This window comes from Scomber japonicus, chromosome 11 (assembly GCF_027409825.1).
Source record: "Scomber japonicus isolate fScoJap1 chromosome 11, fScoJap1.pri, whole genome shotgun sequence".
NCBI lineage: Eukaryota > Metazoa > Chordata > Actinopteri > Scombriformes > Scombridae > Scomber > Scomber japonicus.
In genome coordinates this window covers 862,788-881,255 of record NC_070588.1, presented here as the reverse complement: position 1 = coordinate 881,255, position 18,468 = coordinate 862,788, and the positions used below count along the sequence as shown (strand labels likewise).

The window sequence follows — 18,468 nt, the reverse complement described above, 5'->3', positions numbered from 1 at the left end:
ATTTCATCTGGTTACCATGGAGACCAGGAAACATTTACATGTTTTAAATGAAGTCATTATTAGTATAAGTCCACTTAAACACACTGTAGCTGATACAATATTTAATATCTATCATTCTTTTGTGGTTACACCATTTGACATGTTCAGGAGCATTCAGTCTTTTGGTATAAAATTGGTCAAATGTCATTTCAAATCTCTCTTATTGATCTTTTTTAAATATATTGATTATATTGAACTGGGCGTAACCTCCATGATGTCTTGCTGCGGAGTTCAGTCTGAATTCAGTCCCTTCCTTCCTTCCTCCCTTCCTTTATTCCTTCCTTCCTCCCTTCTGTCCTTCCTTTATTCCTTCCTTCCTCCCTCCCTCCCTGCCTTCCTTCTGTCCTTCCTTTATTCCTCCCTCCCTCCCATCCTTCTGTCCTTCCTTTATTCCTTCCTTCCTCCCTCCCTCCCTGCCTTCCTTCTGTCCTTCCTTTATTCCTCCCTCCCTCCCATCCTTCTGTCCTTCCTTTATTCCTTCCTTCTTCCCTCCTGTCCTTCCTTCCTTCCTCCCTCCCTCCCTCCCTCCCTTGAACTGGGCGTAACCTCCATGATGTCTTGCTGCGGAGTTCAGTCTGAATTTATCTAGAAAACCAACAAAAATACTAAATGTACATTTTAACAAACCTGATGCTGCTTTTAAATCTAGTTTAACTGATTTATGGATTCATCATCTCACCAACATTTATTATCTCTGAGCCTTATAAAAACCAAATATAGAGCCAGTAGTAAAACATTAAGTAGTATTGAACCTCTATAATACTTCGACTACTTATTAATATGCTGCTTGGTACGAGTGAACCGAGGAGAACTGCTAATAGTTTTCTGAAGTTAACTGACCAATAGAAACTGTTCATGGTGTTTGTATAACAGCTCTGTGCCGTAACTTTAAAAGGTGAACCAGACCAGCAGGTTTAAATCCTCACAGTAAAAACCAGACTCACTCTTTCTTCCCTCAGTGTGTTTTATTTAAGGAACAACTTTTATCAACAGACAAATTAAAAAGAAACTCTTCACTAAAACGTCAGTCTGCACCATCAGCTGGAGACGCTCCTCCACTTTCAGTCCAGGTGGAGCTTCAATGTGTCAGAGATTAAACGTCCTGCAGGAAGATAAAGTGCATAAAGTCCAACTGAGAGAAGCCGAGAGGAACTTTGAGCCCAATGAGTCAAACGAGAGAGAAGAAGAAGAAGAGGAGCGGAGCATCAGCGGGTCGGGAGGCAGCGGAGGAAAGTAACTAAGTACATTTACTGCAGTACTAGTACTCTACTGTAGTACAGTTAGAGGTACTAGTACTCTACTGTAGTACAGTTAGAGGTACTAGTACTTTACTGTAGTACAGTTAGAGGTACTAGTACTCTACTGTAGTACAGTTAGAGGTACTAGTACTTTACTGTAGTACAGTTAGAGGTACTAGTACTTTACTGTAGTACAGTCTGAGGTACTAGTACTTTACTGTAGTACAGTTAGAGGTACTAGTACTTTACTGTAGTACAGTTAGAGGTACTAGTACTCTACTGTAGTACAGTTAGAGGTACTAGTACTCTACTGTAGTACAGTTTGAGGTACTAGTACTTTACTTTAGCTTTAGTTACTTTTCAGATGCAGATTTGACAGAATGGATAATATAACAAGCTTTTTAAAATGCATTAACAATCAATAAATGTTCAAATGATCCAAAATTTCAGCCAAAATCAAAGATTAAAGAAAAAGTCCAAAAACTGAAAACCGATATTTTTGTATTTTTACTGTTAGAGGATTTTTTTCATGCAGGATTTATTTATTATGGGCCTGTTTCTAAACCGGCCTGAGCAGATGAGTTAACATGGAGTCAAACCGTCTGTGAATCAGCTCATTATTTTACTTTAATGTTTTGATTCTCAGGCAGGTTGAAACACTGATGATGATGATGATGATGATGAAGCCGCAGTGAGAATGATCACATGACCCTTTCTTTCTCTCCGCTGACGTCTCCTACAAACATTTACAATTAAAATGGATTCAAATAAAACCTGCTGCTGTTTTCGGCTCCCGGTCGCCCATCTATCAGTTTATTGATCTGTGCCTCTCTCACGCTCTGTCTGTGTGTGTGTGTGTGTGTGTGTGTGTGTGTGTGTGTGTGTTTCCATGGTAACGAGGGACAGTCAGTCGTGCATGTTGGTGGGTTTAGTTCTCCGAGCGTCCGTCTGCTGATGAAAAGCGAACAGAGTGACTCACGCAGCTCGTCTCTACAGGCCGAGCGACTTGCGTACGATCTTCTGGGCCAGCTTGTAGAACTGCTCTCGGTCCTCGCGCCACATCTTCGAGGCGTCGACGTTCGCTCCGCTCTCATCGTTCGGCTCTGAGCAGAGAAGGAGCAGCTGTTATCAGACCGTGGCTGTGTGACGTCACAGATGATGTAATGTGTGATGCAATGAGGCGGCGTACCTGCTAGCATGCTAACCACAGACAGCAGGATCTTCTCCACACTCTGGACCGGACTCCACCGCTCAGCGCTGCTCTCGTATCCCATCGGGTCGTCGCCCGGAGCGTGGAGGATGGAGATGCACACGCGCCCGTCCGGATAGACTGCAGAGAGATTAAAACACAGTCAGGACATTTCTACTCAGAGACGCAGCTTTGTTGGGGAGGAATCCTCAATTTAATATCCACAAACACACGAATGACTCATCAGCTCAATCTGATCTGATACTCGTTCACTAGTTAAAGTGGAGCAGCGTTTTCAGTGTTAGTAAATATATTGGAGGTTTTGGATTGTGGGTCAAACAAAACGAGACATTTGAAGAAGACAAAGTTATAAAATCGACAAAATAATTATAATAATAATAACGTTCAGATTAACTGAGAAAAGAAAATAATCGAGTCAGGAGAGTTTGTGTGATCTGCAGAAGGAAGGACTGGGTCAATGAAGGTCCTCACAAGTATATTAGGGGTGTGTGTGTGTGTGTGTGTGTGTGTGTGTGTGTGTGTGTGTGTGTGTGTGTCTCTCAGGTGAGATTATCAGATGGCTCAGCTCAAGTGTTTCCTGTTGGCTTCCTGTCATGCAGGCTCTTCATGCTCTCTGACAGCAGGTCACTTCACATCATCGACTCTCTAAAACCACAAACACATTTATTATGAGTCTCACCGGGTTAGTGTTAGGGTTAGGATCATTACGCTGTTAAAGGGTTAGGGTTAGGGTTAGGATCATTACGCTGTTAAATACCTCCGACTGTTCTACACTTTCTATCGTCATGTTTTAACTGTCGCTTAAATTGTCTACAGGTCAGAGAGGTTTATATCAGTCTCCATGTGGTTTAGTTTAAATTTAAAGGGTTAAAATGTGAAAATAAACGTATGAATAACTTCACACATTCTTTTTTTGTGGACCCAGCATCAAATTTCTGCTTTTAATCCATTTAGAGAGAATATATTAGAGGATTATGGTAAAAATGTCTAAGTGGTGTAACCATAAAAACTTTGTACCAAATAATTCAACTTTGCTTAAAAACAGTAAATAGTCAATAAAACACCTTCCTTCCTTCCTTCCTTCCTTCCTTCCTTCCTACCTAACACCATATCAACTAGTGTGGCATGATCTTACATCCTTCCTTCCTTCCTTCCTTCCTTCCTACCTAACACCATATCAACTAGTGTGGCATGATCTTACATTATAACTTTTATATTAAATAAAGCTAATGGAATACTATTGTTCTAAATATTACATTTCATCTGGTTACCATGGAGACCAGGAAACATTTACATGTTTTAAATGAAGTCATTATTAGTATAAGTCCATTTAAACACACTGTAGCTGATCACATATTTAATATCTATCATTCTTTTGTGGTTACACCATTTGACATGTTCAGGAGCATTCAGTCTTTTGGTATAAAATGGGTCAAATGTCATTTCAAATCTCTCTTATTGATCTTTTTTTAATATATTGATTATATTGAACTGGGCGTAACCTCCATGATGTCTTGCTGCGGAGTTCAGTCCCTTCCTTCCTTCCTCCCTCCTTTTTTCCTTCCTTCCTTCCTTCCTTCCTTCTGTCCTTCCTTCCTTCTTTCTTTCCTCCCCCCTACCTTCTTTCCTTCCTCCCTTCCTCTTTTCCTTTCTCCCTCCCTCACTCGCTCCTACCTTCCTTCTTTCCTCGGTCCTCCCTTCCTTCCTTCCTTCCTTCCTTACTTCTTCCTCCCTCCTTTCCTTTCTTCTTCCTCCCTTCCTTCCTTCCTTGACTCTCTTATTGATCTTTTTTTAATATATTGATTATATTGAACTGGGCGTAACCTCCATGATGTCTTGCTGCGGAGTTCAGTCCCTTCCTTCCTTCCTCCCTCCTTTTTTCCTTCCTTCCTTCCTTCCTTCCTTCTGTCCTTCCTTCCTTCTTTCTTTCCTCCCCCCTACCTTCTTTCCTTCCTCCCTTCCTCTTTTCCTTTCTCCCTCCCTCACTCGCTCCTACCTTCCTTCTTTCCTCGGTCCTCCCTTCCTTCCTTCCTTCCTTCCTTACTTCTTCCTCCCTCCTTTCCTTTCTTCTTCCTCCCTTCCTTCCTTCCTTGACTCTCTTATTGATCTTTTTTTAATATATTGATTATATTGAACTGGGCGTAACCTCCATGATGTCTTGCTGCGGAGTTCAGTCTAAATTTATCTATAAAACCAACAAAAATACTAAATGTACATTTTAAAAAACCTGATGCTGCTTTTAAATCTAGTTTAACTGATTTATTAATTCATCATCTTACCAACATTTATTAATCTCTGATCCAGACTTATGATGATTAACAGCTGAAGTCAAACTAGAACTGACAGATTCGAACCTCATTAACATGTTTCACTCTGCTAATAAGTAAACATGAAGCTTTGTTTCTCATCAGTAAGTTCATGTTTAAATAAAGTCATTGTTTGTTCAATATTTATGTTTTTAGGAGTTTCCTTTAATGAACATCGTTTCCCATCAGTCTCGGAGGTTTGTGGGCTGAACGAGTTCAGACTCGTCTAATAACAGCAGCTCTGCCTGCAGGAGCAGCAGCAGGAAGGTTTACTCACAAAAACAACTAATACAGAAATATACTGTGGAACAAACACCAGCGATGAAACAGACAGGAAGTGATGTCATGACTCGGCTGTACAGGAGCCAACCAGGTGAAGCCACTCGCCTGTTTTTACTTTATGACCCTTTAAAGGTTTTGTGGATTTTCTTAAATGAGAAGAAAAGTAACAAATGCAGAAGTGATGTGAGCACACCTGGTTCACCTGCATGAGGCCTGAGTGTGTTATATCATCCTGAGCCGCTCCGGGTTTCCTTCTGCACTGGTTTTATCTTCTGCTGCTGCTGGTTGTTGATGGAGGACGATACAGTTACAGCAGGAAGTTCAGCTGAGGGCCATGCTGGTGTGTGTGTGTGTGTGTGTGTGTGTGTGTGTGTGTGTGTGTGTGTGTGTGTGTGTTTGTTTCCTTCAAAGTGAGCACATTGTTGGCTGCTCCTCACTTCAGAACAACCCTTTTAAGGCTAGTTTGAGGGTTGGTGTTGTGCTACCACTGAGTGTGATGATGAAGGGTCAGCAGCGAGCGTCCTCTAATTATTACGGAGCGTGCTCAGACCGTCTCCCTGCTGTGACATCACCGCCCAGACTGCAGTCCACTAATCACAGCGCTAATGACGGCGTGTCCTGACGGGTCAAATGACGGGTTTACAGTCAAAGCGCGTCAGCAGGTTTCGGGGTGGATAGTTTCGGGTGTGAGAGCTGTGGACTTACTGTTGGGGTGAAACATGTCGCAGGTGAATCTCATCTTGGGAGGACTGAGAGGATAATCAGACGGGAAACTGAGGACGGCTGGAAAAACTCCTCCTTCAAAACAAGTGTCCTGAGGACCCCTGAGACAGAACAAGAGAACAAGAGAACGTGTTAGCTGCTTTAATGTGCACCAGACAGAACATGAGCAGAAATCACCTCAAATCATCAACACTTCAAAATAAAGAGCTGTCATTATCTTACCCTCGTTTTTATGCACCTTTAACGGCTCTTCTCAGTGAATCATTGAAGAACAGAGAACTACAGAACTCCTTAAAGTGTATTCAGACTGAATGTAACTCGTTTTAAAGTGGAACAGTAGAATATTTGATCAATGTAAAATAAAATCACCCTGAGCACAAACTGAGGTACAAACACATTTACATAAAATAAGAAGTTTCAAATGGTTGTTTGAGGCAAACAAACTGTACCAGTCCAAGTAAAAGGTTCTAAAGGTCAATTCGGATGTTCTACAAGTGAGTTAGGATGTTCCACGGGTCAGTTAGGATGGTCACACACACACACACACACACACACACACACACACACACACACACACACACACACACACACACACGGCCCTCAGCTGAGTTAAGATGTTCTACGGGTCAGTTGGGATGTTCTGCTGGTCAGTTAAGATGTTCTACAGGTCAATAAGGATGTTCTACTGGTCAGTAAGGATGTTCTACTGGTCAGTAAGGATGTTCTACTGGTTAGTTAGGATGTTCTACTGGTCAATAAGGATGTTCTACTGGTCAGTTAGGATGTTCTACAGGTCAGTAAGGATGTTCTACTGGTCAGTAAGGATGTTCTACTGGTCAGTAAGGATGTTCTACTGGTTAGTAAGGATGTTCTACTGGTTAGTTAGGATGTTCTACTGGTCAGTAAGGATGTTCTGCTGGTCATTTAGGATGTTCTGCAGGTCAGTTGGGATGTTCTGCTGGTCAGTTGGGATGTTCTGCTGGTCAGTTGGGATGTTCTACTGGTCAGTTGGGATGTTCTACTGGTCAGTTAGGATGTTCTACTGGTCAGTTGGGATGTTCTACTGGTCAGTAAGGATGTTCTACTGGTTAGTTAGGATGTTCTGCTGGTCATTTAGGATGTTCTGCAGGTCAGTTGGGATGTTCTGCAGGTCAGTTAGGATGTTCCACAGGTCAGTTGGGATGTTCTACAGGTCAGTTAGGATGTTCTACTGGTCAGTTGGGATGTTCTACAGGTCATTCAGAAGGTACATATGATCACTCCAGGGGTAATATAGATGGACGTTCTAGTGGTCATTGGAGAAGTTCCAAGGATCCTTCAAAAGGTTCTTTAGGTCACAGATAAGGTTCTCTAATGGTGTCGTGGGTAGTTGTAATGATCCTTTAGGTGTTTATAACGGGGGGTGTGATGCTCTTTCAGTGGTTCTAGTGGTAACCAAGGGGGTTGTTCTCAGGGTTCTCTAAAAGGCTCTGCTGGGCTTTCAGGGGATTGTTCCCTTTATTTAAATCTGGTTCAAACAAAACTCTTAATGAGCGATGATGTGTAATTTTCTGTTTTTGTTGTTTAAACTAATTATTCTCTAATTATTCGCTGAGCCTCGGTCTCAATGAGAGAACCTGTTTAAGTAAAGAATCATTTTATTTAGATTTATTTCTGCATCGTGAGTTCTGATCAGAGCTGCAGGAATCAAAGCGTTTGAAGCATCGTTAAAGCGTCAGTGAAAGTGTTTTATCATCGAGTGTCACGCAGCTGTCTGGTGATTGATTATCAGTGTTCAGGTGCATGTTTGAATATCTGAAACTATCAGTTATCTGGACTCACTCAGTCTGTCTTCCTTCCTGTTGAAGCTGATCTGATCTGATCATCTGTGCTCTGCTTCACACTGACCGCTGAATGAAATAACCAAACACAGTCTGTGATTGGTTATCTGCCCTGCCAATCAGAGAAGGGTCTACGCACTTCTGAGGCAGGTGAGGCGTGTGTTTTATCAGTCTGTCAGGAAAACAACAAACTGCTGACATCAAAACCAGAATGCACAGTTCACTGAGAGTCTGAGACCAGTAGCCTGATAAAGTCTGTGGCGTCACTCGTCACTGACACAGTTTAGGTTATTTTAGGAGGTTCTGGCTGCAGTGCTGCTTTAAATGGTTCTTGTTATAGTTTCCCTTTCATTTAATTTTCATTGTGCTTCTCTCCTCTATCCTTCCTCTCTCTCCTCTCAACCCCAACCGGTCGAGGCAGATGTTCTCCCACTCTGAGTCTGGTTCTGAGGGTTCTTCCTGTTAAAAGATGTTCTCCCACTCTGAGTCTGGTTCTGAGGGTTCTTCCTGTTAAAAGGGAGTTTTTTCTCTCCACTGTTACCAAGTGCTGCTCATGTGGGAATGTTGGGTCTCTTTAAAGTTAAAACCTGAAGAGTTCGGTTTAGAACCTGCTCTATGTGGAAAGAGCCTTCACATGACTTTGTTGTGATTTGGCGCTATACAAATAAAGATTGATTGATTGATTACAAGGTTAAAGAGGTATTTTAGGTGGTTCTAATGAAGAGTTTGTTTTCTCCCTATATCCCTAGAACCATCCTAGTGGCACTTCTGTAAAGTACCACAGGAACCACGTGCAGGTTTACCTCCTTAGCTGTACCTCTTAATCCTGCAGGTGGTTCCTGTGGTACTTTACAGAGGAGCCAGTGGTCATCGGGGTGGTTCTAGGGATTTGGGTACACACACACACATTCCTTTAGATGGTTCTAGTGATCATCTTAAATCATCTTTTTTTTTTTTTTTTTAAAGTCAGAAAAGGTTTCAGATTTGATGAAAAAAAAAAAAATCCAATCTTCATATTTGAGATGAAAACCAGATAAATGTTTTATTGGTTTCCAACAAAAATGACCAAACCGATTAACTCTACTAAGAAAATAGTTGATACTTGATTTGTTTTGACCGACTCAGCGACTACAGAACCGTTGTAACTGAATACCCCTGAGTCTTGGACTGTTGCTGGGACAGAACAGGAAAGCCCTGCAGCGGGGGAGCGAGTGTTTGGGAGCAGTTGCACCTGAGGAGTGTCCCAGGTAATGATGGGATGCGGTGACAGTGATGTCATCGGGCGGGCAGCAGGAATGTGGACCGTTTGACTCTGAACGAGCTGCAGGTTAAATTGAAGGGCAGACTAAAGCTGCTGGCACGCTAAGAACAACACAAACAACAACAACAGGAGGAAGCTCCATTACAACGAATGACGAGGACGCGCGGCTGCTGCCTTCAACACCTGACAGACAGACTCTTCAAAACCAGTACAGACCAGGGTTATTATAGTTTTGAAATTTTCTTTAGTTTTTCAGTTTGCTTTTTTATTTCAGTTTAGTTTTAGTTAGTTCAACGAGTGATTTAGTAGTTATAGTTTAGTTTTTATTTTGAGGAATTGACTAGTTTCAGTTTTTCAGGTATTAAGAGAAAGCCTTGACATGCAGAAGCTGAAAAGGATGAAAGAATAAGTGACACCAAATATGGTTTGTCAAGTCCTTTTTAATTTCATTCTTTAACCGGCTGCTGCAGGACAGGAAGTAACCGAAGGAGAAAACGAAACGACAACAAAAACAAAGCTGAATTTATCTGCAATTCAGTTTAGTTTTAGTTAGTTTCACATTGTTCATTGTAGTTTTTATTTAGTTTTCGTTTTTGTTTTAATCGTAGTTTTTATTTTAGTTTCAGTTAACTAAATTATTTTTTCATTGCTAGTTTTAGTTTTAGTCTTAGTTTTCGTTAACTATAATAACCCCGGTACAGACATACAACCAAACATGTACGAGAAACTGGAGATCAGACAAATACAGACAATTAACCGTTCAGTTCATGAGAAGAATATTAACGGGTACTTTAATAATCCAATAATCATTCCACTTCAAACCACTAGTGATTGTATCTAGCTGTTATTGGAGATAAACCTGGATCAGCTGGTAAAGGAGAAGTCAGCGTCCAGAAATGGAAAACGAGGTTTGAGCTCATTTAGAAACAGTCTCAGTAACAGTTCGTCCACCAGAGAGCACAGAGGGGTTGATTTTGTTCCTGCTCTTCTGTTTTATATCCGTCTGCAGGACTCAAGCTCAAAGGAATTTCAATTTACCTGCAATCTGTTTTAGACATGATTTAGACGGTGAGCCCAAGTTTGTATCAGCGTCACTTTAACTCCCGGGTCAAATTGACCCCGTCTTATTCTTCTTTCCTCCCTTCCTCCCGTCTATACTTCCTCCATCCCCCTTTTTTTCCTACTTCTTTCCTTCCCTCCTTCCTCCCTTCTTCCTTTTCCTCCCTTCCTTCCTTATTCCTTCCTCTCTTCCTTCCTTCTTTCCTCCCTCCCTCATTCTCTCTTTCTTTCCTTTCCTCCCTTCCTCCTTTCCTTCCTTATTCCTCCCTCTCTTCCTTTTGTCTGCAGGGCTCAAGTTCAAAGGAATTTCAATTTACCTGCAATCTGTTAGAATGATTTAGACGGTGAGCCCACAGATGTGTTGTTGTTAATAACAGCTAACCCTAACCCTAACCGCCTTTTACCAAGTCTTCTCGGCCCACACTGTAAAACCCAAAATACTTCCACACACTGTTTTGGTGATGTGATTGCTCTCTACTGTCCTCCATTATAATACAACATCACATTTACATGAACTCAGGTTGTGTCAGAAACCTGCAGGGCTGAGTATCAGTGACTGCAGTAAATCAATACCAAGTAGTATAGAAACGTCTCGGGTCGATACCTGCAGTCGATCCTTTTGCACCTAAAGCTAGAAACTATGACTGTTGTGTCTCCTTAGTAGTAAGCACACATATATTTTATATGCCAGAGTTAACATCTACGCACATTCATGGTTTTATATGTGTGTGTGACGTGTGCTGTAACCTGCATGCTGATTTTGAGCATTTTGTATTTAATAAATATTAATAATTTGAAGACTTTCAAAATGAACTTCTGTAATAATCAAATCATTAAGATGTGGAGGGTTACGGTATTTTATGCTTCTAGTCACGTGATCGGTGTTGAATGAAGTTTGTATCAGCGTCACTTTAACCTTCCTGTCGTCAAATTGACCGCGTCTTAGTCTTCTTTCCTCCCTTCCTTCCGTCTATACTTCCTCCATCCCCCCTTTTTCCCCCTCCTTCCTCCCTCCTTTCCTTCCTTTTTTCCTCCCTCCCTCATTCTCTCTCTTTCCTCCCTTCTTCCTTCCTTCCCTTCTTCCTTCCCTCCTTTCCTCCCTTTCCTCTCTTCCTTCCTTCCTCCCTCCTTTCCTTATTCTTTCCTCCCTTCATTCTTTTCCTTTTCCTCCCTCCTTTCCTTCCCTCTTTCCTCCATCCTTTCCTCCCTTCCTCCCTCCCTCCCTCCTTTCCTTTCCTCCCTTCCTCCCTTCCTTTTCTTTCCTCCCTTCCTCCCTCCTTCCTTCCCTTTCCTCCCTTCCTCCCTCCCTCCCTCCTTTCCTCCCTTCCTCCCTCCCTCCCTCGACTCGAGGACAACAGGAGGGTTAAGGCTTGTTGAACTGGAGCTGGCGTCATTTATTAAACGATACTCAGCCTACATGAGACGTAGTTTTCTCATCTTTAAAATGTGAAGCATTGCATTGTGGGATTGTGAGCAGACAGTAGTGAACATGAACTCTGTTTGTTCCATGACGGCATGTTTGAAGCTTTAATGTTAGATAGAGGGGATGTTTCCTCAGATGAAATGTTGGAGGGTAAATGTGCAGCTGTGTAGTAACCAGTGAAGCTTCAGAGCGCCCTCTGCTGGATTACAAGGAAACTACTTCAGATGATCCGATGCATCACAAACAGCTCGTTAACCCTCCGTCGTCCTCCAGGGTCACATTTACCCAATCTCTTTTGACTGTTCCTTCTTTCCTTCCTTCTGTCTGTCTGTCTGTCTGTCTGTCTGTCCTTCCTTCCTTCTTCCTCCCTTCCTTCCTTCTCTCTTTCTTTCCTCCCCCCTACCTTCCTTCTTTCCTCTGTCCTTCCCTCCTTCCTCTATCCCTTCCTTCATTCCTTCCTCCCTCCTTCTCTCTTTCTTTCCTCCCCCCAACCTTCCTCCCTTCCTCCCTTCCTTCTTTCCTGTGTCCTTCCTTCTTCCTCCCTTTCTCCATCCCTTCCTTCCTCCTTTCCTTCCATCTTCCTCCCTTCCATCCTTCCTTCCTCCCTTGACTCAAGGACAACAGCTCATTGAAGCTCCAATATGAACTTTTCAGCTCACGTTTGAACCAACGTCCAGATCTGGTTGTTTGGTTAGAATCACGATTCTCGTTCATTTACCAGTCTGTTCTTGAACGTCTGCTTGTGTTCAACATTTCATATTTAAGCATCTGCTTCAAAAACTGAACTGAGTTTCTTCAGGTTTTCTGCGGCTGACTTTCAGAACAGACATTTTTAGATTAATCGAGAAAAGAATCAACTTTAACATTTCGTTTCTCTGATTAACCGAAACTCAAAAGATGTTAAATTTATCATCACGTATGCTAAACACAGAAACCAAAAACTTTGACTTCTTTTAAGTAATAAAAATGTAGAAAAAGTTAATTTATATTAGTTAAAGTTGAGTAAAGACTCAGGACTGAATGAGTGGAGGCTGTTCTGCTGCTGAGTCTCTTGTTAGTTTGGCAGCAGCGCCGCCTGCTGGTCAGCAGCTGGAAACACAACCAACACTGATATGAGGACATTCAGTCACTGTGACGCTGATTATATACAGTATCTCACACAAGTTACTACACGCCTCACATTTTAGCTAATATTTTATTATATCTTTTCACGGCACAACACTAGAAATGAAACTTTGAACATATTAATATTTAACAGTAAATCTATACAAGCTGTACACTTATATCAAAGTTTCATTTCTATAGTGTTGTCCCGTGAAAAGATATAATAATAAAATATTTGCAAAAATGTGAGGAGCGTACTCACTTTTGTAAATCCTTATTATAATAATAAACCCGGAGACCAGACCTGATACGACAGTCAGCTGATATTTATGTGTTTGACGGTTGTGGGGACTGTTTATTGTTATTTATGTATTTTTGGCTGCAGACTTCAACACATTCAGTCATATGTACTTTTTCTTCTTTATTGACTGTATTATTATTTGTGCTTGTTGTAAGTCTGTCTGGTCGTCTTGTGTTTCGTGTGCAGCCTCCACTTCGAAAATCAGATAAAAAATTGGTCATAAAAAAGAAGCCGATATTTATCACAGATATCAGAATCAGCCAACATGTTGATCAATATGCACCAATATTTAAAGTAGACATGGGCGGTTACTGGTTTCAAGGTTTACCACGGTATGAAAAAGTCACGGTTTCAAAACCACTAAAGTTTCATACCGTTCCGTTAAAAACATTTATGTGGTGACTTGAGCTGCAGGTTTAGCCTCAGTTAAAGGACCGCACTTATTTTATATTATTTTTTAATTCAGGGTATATGCAGGAATCTTCTAGTTAATTTTAATACCTTTTTAAGACTTTTCAAGACCTTCTCAATATTTTTTAATACCTCACCGCGACTTGGTTATATTATATATAAATGGTGATATTAATGTCGCACTGTGTAACTTGAACAATCCAATGTTAATTCAATTCAATACAACAGCTCTGCTGTAAATTCATTTATTATTTTTTTTAACCTTGAACTACATTAACATACATGAGAACAGAAGTTGAACGAGTGGTGTTTCTCCGCTGTGTGGAGACACCACAACACCTCCGCATGTAGCGTTGCCGTGCCGCCAAGAGCCACTCTAATGTCACTTACAGCGGCAGAAGAGGTGGAGAGAGCACGGCACGTAGCTGGAGGTACAGGTGCGGCTGTCGGTGGTGTTGCACAGAAGCTTGCGATGGAGAGCTACCGCTCTCGGCGGCAAGCAGCGGCTTTGTGAGCAGCGCAAGCCATATGCGATTTAAGGGAGTGGATTCCCATTGAGGAAATGCTGATTTTTTTTTTTTACAAAAAAAAAACCAATATGCCTCCCTTACATTCCCCTCCACTGGCTGTAGCCACTCTTTAAAATCCGGTACTTCCAGCCAGGACTCTGCAAACTTACACTTCCCCATCTTCTTCACCAACCTTCACCAACATTCACTTTTCGTTTTCGCGGGGTGTACTTTTAGGTGCGTTCGTAATATTCGCTGGGAGTGCCAGATTGTGCTTCTGAATATCCGCCCGTCCGCTCGCCCACTCATGCCGGCAGTCTCCGAGAAAATTCACGAACGCACCCGCCTAGGGTTTTTATTTTTTTATTTTTTTACTGTTACCTGTTCATCTTCGTTTTGCTTTTTTGACACACTTTTACAATGTTTTTTGGGACTCAAACTCCTGGACAGCTAATTTGGGAAAAATACTTTAAAAATTTAAGACTTTAAAGAGTCGTGATAAGACTTTTTAAGGGTCTTAATTTTCCCAAAATTGATTTATCAACTTTTAATACTTTTTAAGACCCCGCGGATACCCTGTAATTGGAAAGAATTAAGTTATTTATTATTATTATTTATTTTAAATACATATTTACTAATGTTCCATCATGTTCATATGTTTAGAAATAAAAGACCGTTCAATGGAATTTTTCTCCTTTTTTTGGTTTTTAAATTCAGACATTTCATAATATAACATTTTATAGCTGTAATCATAAAACCGTGAAACTGTGATATGTTTACCTCAGGTTATCAAACCGTTAGAGCCTCATCCCGGCCCACGCCTAATTTAAAGTTACACAAGCAGCATTTTATGTACACATGAACCTTTTCAAGTTAATTCAAGTTTAATATAAACATAAATGTTTTTATGTTTATTATTTATTGGAATTTATAGTAAATGTAATAATGTAAAGTTAGACAGTAAAAAATGTCTTTTTGAGTAAATATTTCCGTTTTACTCCCCAGCAGAAAACACACCGATCCCTTATAAGCTGAGTTGAGTTTTCAGTTTTGGGTTTGAACGTGAAGCAGAAAGAAAAGCTGGTGAATGAAAACTGATCCACGTGCAGCTTTAACGTCTCAAACTCATCAGACACAGCGAGCAGACTGCAGATCTGTCCTCACTGCTGCTTCACTTTCTAATATTATACAATTATACCTTTCCCTATTATTAATAATATAATAACAATAATAACTCACATGATGAGAGCCTCCCATTCAAAGAAGTTCTCCTCGTTGGCCGGACCTGCAGACACAGTTTGTTATTTTAAACAAGCCGATATAAAAGATATTTATTTTAAAAAAGGAATAAAAACTAAATAATCCAATAAAGTGAGACAAAGATATTCAACATACGTTAAGACTGAAATAATTATAAGAATAAAACATTTTAAATAAGAAGACATTTGACCTCAGAGAGTTTCATCAAATATATATTTTTTTATCTAGTAATGTCTGTTTAGAGATTTTTACTCGTATCGTCATGGCAACAAATTGTGTCTTTGAGGTTAAAACAGTGAGTAATTCATTTAAGACATTTTCATCACTTTAACTTTATTAGGAAAACAGATCAAACCGATTAAAACATCCTCTAACAGTGAAAGAACTGAAGCATTATGAGCTCGATGTTAAAATATTACAGTTATAAATACGAACTTTGCAGCAAATAAAGTACAAATGCTAAATAACTGAACCTGAAAGCACCACAAAACTTTACAGCAAAAACTCACCTGCAACAATTCCCTCAGGTGGGTTCAGAGTCAGCTCTGTAACACACACACACACACACATACACACACATACACACATACACACACACATAACACACACACACACCAACATACACACACACATATCAACATACACATACATACATATATATATCAACACAGACACCAACATTCACACGTACACACACACACACACACAAACATAACACACACACCAACACACATATATCAACACACACACACACACACACACATCAACACACATATATCAACACACACACACACATACACACCAACATTCACACACACATATACATACAGACAACACACACATACAGACAACACACACACACACACACCGACAGACATATCATACACACACACAACACCATTCACACATAGACACACACACACACACATCAACATACACACACCAACGTACACACACACACACCAACGTACACATACATACACACACACACACACACACACACAGACACACACAGACACACACCAACGTACACACACACACACCAACGTACACATACAGACACACACACCAACGTACACATACAGACACACACACACGCACACACACACACATCAACATACACACACACCAACGTACACATACAGACACACACACACACACACACACGCACATATGTTAAACTAATAAATATCTCAGTTTCTCTTTAAACATCACATCAGAGTTTAAACTGTTTATTAAACTTTTATTATTTTACTTATTAACAGAATCAGATAAACATGCTTCACACTGTCGAGCAGCTGTTAGTGTGTTTTATTTAATCTGAATAAAAACACTTACTTAATGTTTACTGAGCTTTATAAACATCTGTATTTATTTAAGAAGCTAACGTGTTGACTCAAAGATGTTATAAAATGTTCTGTTTCATATCAGCACAATGTTATAAAGCTTCTACGAGTCTAAACGGATCAAATATTACACATTAAATAAGGTTATTAAAGTAAAGTTTGGTGTAAAAGACGTTTTATAGGACTGTTAGCGGTTAGCCTAGCTGCTAACGCTAAAGCTACCGGTGTTGCGGATTATCTGGTATCCGTGTTATCTGGTTACTTCCGCCCATGGTCTGAACATAGTTTAACTAACATAAATGCTGGGTATAACTTACATGTTACACACAGATGAGTATTTATAAAGGATTAAACTACAGTTAGGAGAAGACCTGCGATAAAGTCAGCAGATAACACGGTCACCAGTTTTACCGTAACACCGGCGCTGTGACGAAACTCACGTTTATACTCCGCCATGAGTCTCTTCAGCGCGGTGCCGGCCATCGTGAGCCAACCGGAGGAGCACCGGAGGATCACCGGAGGAGCAGCACCGGAGAAGTACCGGAGGAGCAGAAGGAGCTCTGAGTTTGTACTCGTTAACTGTGCTGGCCCGGTTCATCCAGCTCAGACTGCCGTTTCCTGTCAGTGTGTGTTGTCACAGCGCCTCCTGCTGGCCGTCTGAGCGACACTGCAGCTGCTGCTTCTTTGTTGTTTAATGGCAGCTTGCAGCTTCCTACATGTTGCACTACTGCCATCTACTGGAGATAAATGACAACTACATACTGCACTACTGCCACCTACTGGATATAATTACTCCTACATGTTGAACTACTGCCACCTACTGGAGATAATTACTCCTACATGTTACACTACTGCCATCTACTGGAGATAATTACTCCTACATGTTACACTACTGCCATCTACTGGAGATAATTACTCCTACATGTTACACTACTGCCATCTACTGGAGATAATTACTACTACATGTTACACTACTGCCATCTACTGGAGATAATTACTACTACATGCTGCACTACTGCCACCTACTGCCATCTACTGGAGATAAATGACTACTACATGCTGCACTACTGCCACCTACTGGATATAATTACTCCTACATGTTGAACTACTGCCACCTACTGGAATTAAATTACTACTACATGTTGCACTACTGCCACCTGCTGGAGATAAATTACTCCTACATGTTGCACTACTGCCATCTACTGGAATTAAATTACTCCTACATGTTGCACTACTGCCATCTACTGGAATTAAATTACTCCTACATGTTGCACTACTGCCATCTACTGGAGATAATTACTCCTACATGTTGCACTACTGCCACCTACTGGAGATAAATGACTACTACATGTTGCACTACTGCCACCTACTGGAGATAATTACTCCTACATGTTACACTACTGCCACCTGCTGGATATAATTACTCCTGCATGTTACACTACTGCCACCTGCTGGAGATAATTACTCCTGCATGTTACACTACTGCCACCTACTGGAGATAAATGACTACTACATACTGCACTACTGCCATCTACTGGAGATAAATTACTCCTACATGTTGCACTACTGCCAAGTTTAATTTTGACTTCATATATCATGAAAATAATAATAATCACTACACAGACACTACAAATATTTTTTTATTTAAAAATCACTCTTGTTCTATATTTACAAGTTATCATTAGATTGAAATTTTAATAAACTAAACAAAATTAAATTATGTATTTATATATATATATATATATATATATATATATATATATATATTATTTATTTTATATATTATAATATATTATAATTGTTCCTTATGTTTTCTCTTCTCTCTTTTTTCTTCCCTTTTCAATCATTAAGACATTAAAAATAAAGAACACAATTACAAACAGGTTATATGAATTGAGCTTGAGCTATACACACTATGATAATAATAGTACAACTAATACAACTTACTGACTTATGTATAAATTGATTTCTATAAACACACACACACACACACACACACACACACAACTCAAAATAGCCACTAATCAGGTAACAATATTGCTAACGTTAGCGTTGTTAACCCCAACGGCTATAAATGGCTACCAATGCTAGTGGTTGCTTATGACCGCTAACGCTAGCACCGTTGGCACTAACGGCTACCAATGCTAGCGGTTGCTTAAGGCCGCTAACGCTAGTA

At 40.4% G+C, this 18,468-nt stretch overlaps 1 protein-coding gene across 2 annotated transcripts; it reads right to left on the bottom strand.

Moving 5' to 3' along the window:
* Positions 1 to 970: 970 nt before the first annotated feature.
* On the bottom strand, positions 971 to 16,936 carry ube2g2 (ubiquitin-conjugating enzyme E2G 2 (UBC7 homolog, yeast)). Of its 2 annotated transcripts, XM_053328243.1 has the most exons (7): positions 16,733 to 16,936; positions 15,456 to 15,491; positions 14,926 to 14,971; positions 5,781 to 5,899; positions 2,467 to 2,607; positions 2,257 to 2,380; positions 971 to 1,141 (listed from the first exon to the last, which is right to left on the bottom strand). In XM_053328243.1, exons 1-6 carry the CDS (start codon positions 16,773 to 16,775, stop codon positions 2,268 to 2,270), a joined length of 498 nt encoding a protein of 165 aa, XP_053184218.1. In that variant the 5' UTR covers positions 16,776 to 16,936; the 3' UTR covers positions 971 to 1,141; positions 2,257 to 2,267. The 2 variants fall into 2 exon arrangements, with proteins under 2 accessions (XP_053184218.1, XP_053184217.1); XM_053328242.1 differs by lacking the exon at positions 971 to 1,141 and having other exon boundaries at positions 1,637 to 2,380.
* Positions 16,937 to 18,468: the final 1,532 nt, after the last annotated feature.

What these genes read in the sequence shown, in the direction of transcription:
- ube2g2 (XM_053328243.1), bottom strand. Translation starts at nt 16,775, where the DNA reads ATGGCCGGCACCGCGCTGAAGAGACTCATGGCGGAGTATAAAC. An exon ending in GAATGGGAGGCTCTCATCAT is followed by an intron (nt 5,900 to 14,925) that starts GTGAGTTATTAT and finishes GTTCTGTCTCAG; the next exon opens with GGGTCCTCAGGACACTTGTT. An exon ending in CGACATGTTTCACCCCAACA is followed by an intron (nt 2,608 to 5,780) that starts GTAAGTCCACAG and finishes ATCTCTCTGCAG; the next exon opens with TCTATCCGGACGGGCGCGTG.